Here is a 6,470-nt window from a genome sequence, read left to right as displayed (position 1 = left end):
AGAGTAGACTTCGTCCAGTGTGGAGTCAGCCATCAAGATGGCAGGTCCGCACTGGTTGCCCGCAGTGCGCAAAGAAAAATTTAAAACCTTGGTTTTTGAAGAGTTTATTGTGAGGTTGAGGCTGTTGAAGTATTGGACACAGTTGTTGATATCAACAAAATTAACAGTATGCTGCTCCTAAACTCCCTCAGGGCTGTGCATTTAAGACCTTGTTTATGCAGTACCCAGTACAGATTCTATTGACAGGTAAAAAACAAGAGAATTAAATCCTACAGGATTTATGCATGTACTGTTATATTAATTATTCAGTGAAATTTCTAGATTTCTTAAGACTTATCATCTTTGTTTTGATTTCAATTTTTTACAATTTATGTTTTATGCTACATTTTATTGGATTAGAGGTTCAAATTGAAGTAAATCGTAGGAATCTATTTTGGTATATGTATTTATATTACTACTATTATCGTAACACAGATTTGTTTAGTTTTAAACTCTGTAAGTTACAAATTTGTAATACATAACTAAGAGTGAAAGCTTACAACTTTCATTAATGGGTAGTTTTAATAATAATTGTACACAAAATAAGTTTCAGTTTCGTTTTATTTCATACACATATTACATAAATTTGTATTTGCGTTGTCTTCCTTTTTATTTGTTACTGAATATATTGAAAACTATAAAGAGACGTTATTTGGAATGTAAGATTATTACATTAATTGATATTATTTCATTTCAGAGGATTGTCAGCACTGTTTTGTGTTAGAAACGTCACTCAAATTATTAATTATATGAATAATTGATAAATAATTAATAGTTTAAAAACTAAACGTCAGGGTAACCGCCAGACATGTCATCCTCAAAGCCACACTCGTCGTTTCCTCTCTTGATCTTGAAGAAACCATGATCGCCCCAATCACTGTTCCAGGAATTGGCCACCAGCCAGTAAGGGACGTTCTTCTCCACCCCCCAGCCTATCACTTTAACGGCATGACCTCCCAGGTAGCCCCCCGACGTGTGCTGGTACACTCCTGGTAAACAAAACAAACAACGTAGCAAAATCAAATTTTTTAAACAATTTTAACTTTCTGAAAAAATTATTACAATACTTTCTTCATAGAGCATAATCGATATGTTTCACAAAAATACATAAAACAAACGTTGAATTCACATTATAACTTATGCATGTTAAGAATGAAGGAGGGATTTGTAATGTTTTTAATTTATTATACTTTTAAAAAATATTAAATTTATATGGCAAAAGTGAATAGGCCTACATCATAATATGACCATCATTATTAAGATGGCTATATTATTAACCATCATATTAATATATGATTTAAATGTCAATTAAACTTATTCTTAATTCGCAACATTATCGGGAAGGTATAATTTGTTGACTTTTAACTGCAGTAGTAATTGATTACTTACTATAACATGTAATAAAGTTCTTACCAGACTTGTAGCTTAGAAAATCTTCATAAACAGTGAACGATGCTTCCAGAGGACCGTTATTAAATATCTCCTTCTGGGTCTGTTTCACGTTGTTGCTTATCGAAAACGTACTCTTTACTGAAAAATACCACAGATTTTAACATGGCTATTTCAATATATTATCTATTTTACAATGTATAATTGAAATTATTCCAATTATCGGATATATTGTTGTTACTATCACTTAAACTGTTGTGGAACAAAACATACCTTAATTTATTTCAATAATTATCCTGCTTACAATATTTCTGTTGCATAGCTTACTGTAAACTTACCTTTATGATGGTCTTTGATGAAAGAATGATCCTTGTACTTTTTGTTATAGCATTTGCTTTTGCAGGGAGGAGTAGGCAGGTTGCCGTAAGCCTTACAGTTCTTCCTCTTGCCGGGGACATGATGCTCGCAAGTGGGAAGAGTGTAAGGTTGGCAGCCCTAGCAGCATTGATGATATGAGTTTTATGTAAAAGTAATTTAAGATTAATGCAACATTACTGATGCATTTTATTATTTTAAATTAGCATCCCAACTAAAAAAAAATAATAATTTATGTCATTCATATATCCTTAATTATTGTCTGTTTTCAAGTAAATATTTTTTATGTAAATACTAACATGGAACACCCAACTTATTATCCAAATCAACATTATGTTTAAAATATAATACAGCATGGCAGAATAAGTTCCTATCGTCAATTTACATAGACCGTAACTTGTAGCCTGTTACCCTATTTTGTGCATATCTGTACCACAAAGTGCCGCCCTCAGGCTTAACTTGTGAATGGTTGAAAATTTGCAATGAATTTGTTTAAAATCAGCCCAGATAGATGGCGGTATCCTAAATTGTTTTACTACTTACTATATTCCCCCAGTCCCTCCACGCAATGAACTTACCTCGTGAGAGTGATAGTCTCCTCCGGTGACAATCCCATTGCTTTCAAAATATCCCCAAGCCATGTCTGAAAACCCTCCATTACAGCCGTCACCACACTCATAGCAGCAACTCAGTAACTCTTCGGCGGACAGGTGGCCATTAAATGCCATCTTGGATGCTATACAGTAACGGTCCGTGAAGGCGGCAGCGGCTCCAACAGCCTGGTAAATCACATAAAGTTAAATTCTCTCGTTCGTTGTGCGCTTAATTCTTTAATCAATATCGTCATTTATCTCTGAATCAACAATCTATGAGAAGTTACTGAAAGAAAATATTACCGTTTTACGATGCTCTTCTGCTCTCCGATGCTGCAATTATCACAGATAATAATGTCCTTTTTCCAACACAACTATTTATGAAAGGCATAATGAAAATTTTCAAAATGTATTGAAATCTGGAAGGAAAATTAAATCTGTAATAAATTTGACAAAATGGAGGAGCTCTAAAGATAATGTGAGAAGGACATTGTTAGCATAGATGAGATAGAATGTATGAACATAATTACTGGATTCATTAGAAATTTTAGCTAAGTTAATGAGTTTACTTTGTAAATTGTATAAATTATACAACATGTAATATTAATGTAACTGCATACAGACCCAACAAGAACCACATGGTCCCTGGTCCCGAACTTCTTGGAGAGAGATGCACTTGGACCACTTCTCACGAGCATCGAAGTTCTTTGGAAGATCAATTTCGAGGCCATCGTCCACCAAAGCAGGGAGTCGGCTTCCTTCCGGCCGCCTGAACGTGCCGAGTAAATGTTTAATGTACTTTTTCGTGATGGAAGGGTTGAAATTTCTGCCTGCCTGTAAGTTATATGTTTAGAAAAATTAATAATACATATGACTCCGTATTTTTGTTAAACATTTATACAAGATTATATTATCCAAGTATATAAAGAAAATAACACAATAATATATATTCTAATAACTAATATTCCCTATAAATTAATTCTGCAAACTGTGACTAAATCAAATATAGAAACACAAGATTCTGAATTTTTAAATAACTAACTTACTATAGTTATGGTAAATGATAATCTATCGACCTTCAATCTAGTGAGTTCCCTAGTATCTGTTTAGTAATGATAAGGTGGTTCGTTGTATAGTCATCAAATACAACTATCCAAATAACCAAACCTTAACTGAACATAAAAATTGTTTGTCATCAAGGAGAAAATCCTAATTATTATTTTATTTTTAATTGCTGGTTACATTTCATTAAATTGAACTTACCGTCCACGTAGAGTGTCCCGAGTTCACGGCATCAATAATCTCATCTCTTTCCAACTGCTGGTCTAAGTCCAAGGCGGCAGTCACGGCCACCAACAGTAACACTAGATATACAGCCTTCATCCTGGACAGTTAATTTATACCACAAATATGAACATAAGGCTTTTTAAAACATCTAATAAGTATCTATTTTAATTCCACAGTTTCCTCTATTTATCTCCTTGTTATAATTGTCTAGCCATTCAAACACATTAAGTAGAACGGAATCATTTCTGAATAGCCAACATTAACGTGGTGAATATATTTCGATAATTATTTAATTACATTACATGAACATCTTTAATAATAATAAATATATACTACAGATATGATCAATATCTTCATTATTCTTCAAATTTAAGACTAAATAATTGAACTCTTAGCTCTACGCATGTTGTATTCAAACTTAACGTCAAAATATTATATACGTTTTTTATAGATACAATTTATTATCAGTCTTTCACAAGAATTAACACAAGTTTGTTTAATTAGTTTAAAATGTTAGTAAGTTAACATTAATATTATAATTAAAACTCAAAATAATTACTTTGAGTTTTGAATAGGTCTTTATCTTAAAAAGTCCGTTAAATTAATTTCTTTATAATATGCATTAGACATTTCAATCAACACGTTATTTTCAAATAATAACTTATAATTATACAGTAATGTATTTTCAAATTTTGTTGCAATAACCGAAAATGTTTAAGATATGTACGCAATAGTGTTTATGTCATTTTGTGCCAACAATCGATATTTCGTAGCAGAAATTCAGTACAAAAGATTAATCGATATATAAAAATCCATCGCCGAGGCCACAGTACCCAATAAGGAAAGGATCTATGGTAAAACCTTCAATTAAGTTGTTTAAATTTGCGACTTCACGTAAAACTCTTAAATCTGGCTAGAGTACAAACCCAATCAAATCGTCCCGATAAACCTTTATGAATTATTTAAAGTGTGTTTGATCAGTAAAATGAATATTTTTCAAGACGAGTAAAATAAATATTTTTGTGGTGGCACACATTTAATATTGTAAAGCACTACATATTCTTAACGAAATTCGCTATAATCACAATATAATAAATGTCATATATATTCGGAACTTTTTAAAACAGACAGAAATTGAAAAGACTTTTGTAATGCATTTTTAGAACATGTAAAACAGATAGGGTTGTAATCTTTGAATCAAATTTGTATACATTTATAGCATATAAACAGTAAAGTATAGAAATGATTTGATACCTTACCTGTTAACGACTAAAACCTTCAATTGAATCTTTGTATTTAAGTGGAATTCACTATCTAATACATATGAAATCACTCTAGATACCATTTTTTAAACTCTTGAGTGTCTTCAGATTGGAAAATTCACGTTGAATAAAACTCTGATAAGACATCACAACCATTAAGTGGTGTTAAAAAGTTAGAGCCGATCAAGGAAATCCCATTCTGTCATTGACATTGCTCTTACTTTTAGACTTTAATTGTTCTTTAAGATAAGCTAAACTGGTATCCCCATTTATGTACATCTTCAAATGATAACATATTGGAGAGAAAGACTAATAACAGTTTTGTTGAAGTAAGAGGTAGAGAGAGAGAGAGATTCTTGCTTGCTTAATTTATTACTCATTCTGAAATTTTACTTCCACCCTAACACACCCCCTCATTTGTAATGCCACCAAGATTATCGATAGCATTACGACCAATGCGAGCTTCATTACGGGAATTTACAAAAAATGGCCCATTCCCTTTTAAGCCTTGTTATCCCGTTCTTATAGGTTATGGCTAGTGCGAGGGTGTTATAATGGGGATAGTCGATAGAGTACTAGGTACTGATAAAAAGTGCTACAGTCACAGACAGTACTTTGTACTTATCTGCGTATAAGTCCTGCATATAGACTACTCTGTCATCGGCACATACAAGTGTTTTGGTGCATTAAGTCTGTAGCTTAATATTTTGTTAAACGATCGATACATAAATTATCAAAAGTTATCTTTTAGCTTTAGGTCAGATATGGGGATAGATTGATTGAAAGTAGTCTGAGGTTCTAACAGCGTATATTATTTTCCTAAGATATGAGACCTTGCAATGTTTTCTGTAAAAGTCAATTTATTTAGATATTTTACCAATTTTTATCCTCGCGTAATTCAGAAACTCAACTGTATTTAGATATCAGTGCTGTCAAATTGAGTAAAGGTCCGCCTGTTCCAGAACTATCTAGTAAACGTCTAACACATCAGTTTAGTTGAGGCCCACACATCTCTACGAAGAATTCCAACATGTATTATAGTTTGAACTCCGATTCTGGATTCAGGATCCTGACCTCAGTCTGCATACATATTCAATATTTGGAAACGGATATGATGGAAATGATGATATCATATGGTAGCCTGAAGTGATTTAAATACAGTTCCAAAAAGAGATTGCCTATGACACCCCTGTTACTCTAAGAGGAGATAGTTTACAGCTAACAGCGTATTTATTTGGAGTATTTATGCCTCTCATCATTTGAATATTCTGAGTTGTCTTGTTATAAATAAGGTAGTTACATGGAGGTATAAAAATAAGAACCTAATTTTGTTAGGATGGTATTGCAAAAATCTCTCTCTTTCAGCACCTCCAGTTAGATAATGATATATGCGAAAGATTTATTTTTTGATGTATCTCACACAGAACCACTATTGATTCCACATACTGAGACAGCGTTACAAACTAAACAGCATCAGTCTATACGAGAGGAATGTCAATGTATGACATACACCTCAGTTCAAATA

General features: G+C 32.5%; 1 protein-coding gene across 1 annotated transcript; it reads right to left on the bottom strand.

The window, feature by feature from the left end:
• Nucleotides 1-582: 582 nt before the first annotated feature.
• Nucleotides 583-5,022, bottom strand: LOC124359355 (cathepsin B-like). Its single transcript, XM_046812033.1, has 7 exons — nt 4,943-5,022; nt 3,660-3,780; nt 3,021-3,230; nt 2,382-2,582; nt 1,767-1,923; nt 1,453-1,569; nt 583-1,028 (listed from the first exon to the last, which is right to left on the bottom strand). Exons 2-7 carry the CDS (start codon nt 3,777-3,779, stop codon nt 823-825), a joined length of 1,011 nt encoding a protein of 336 aa, XP_046667989.1. The 5' UTR covers nt 3,780; nt 4,943-5,022; the 3' UTR covers nt 583-822.
• Nucleotides 5,023-6,470: the final 1,448 nt, after the last annotated feature.

The sequence above is a fragment of the Homalodisca vitripennis genome, chromosome 4, assembly GCF_021130785.1.
Source record: "Homalodisca vitripennis isolate AUS2020 chromosome 4, UT_GWSS_2.1, whole genome shotgun sequence".
Lineage (NCBI taxonomy): Eukaryota > Metazoa > Arthropoda > Insecta > Hemiptera > Cicadellidae > Homalodisca > Homalodisca vitripennis.
Note: the sequence above shows the minus strand (reverse complement) of the source record. Positions and strands in the feature narration are given on the sequence as shown.

What these genes read in the sequence shown, in the direction of transcription:
- LOC124359355 (XM_046812033.1), bottom strand. Translation starts at nt 3,779, where the DNA reads ATGAAGGCTGTATATCTAGTGTTACTGTTGGTGGCCGTGACTGCCGCC. An exon ending in GAGACTATCACTCTCACGAG is followed by an intron (nt 1,924 to 2,381) that starts GTAAGTTCATTG and finishes CAATGCTGCTAG; the next exon opens with GGCTGCCAACCTTACACTCT. An exon ending in TTTTCTAAGCTACAAGTCTG is followed by an intron (nt 1,029 to 1,452) that starts GTAAGAACTTTA and finishes TTTGTTTACCAG; the next exon opens with GAGTGTACCAGCACACGTCG.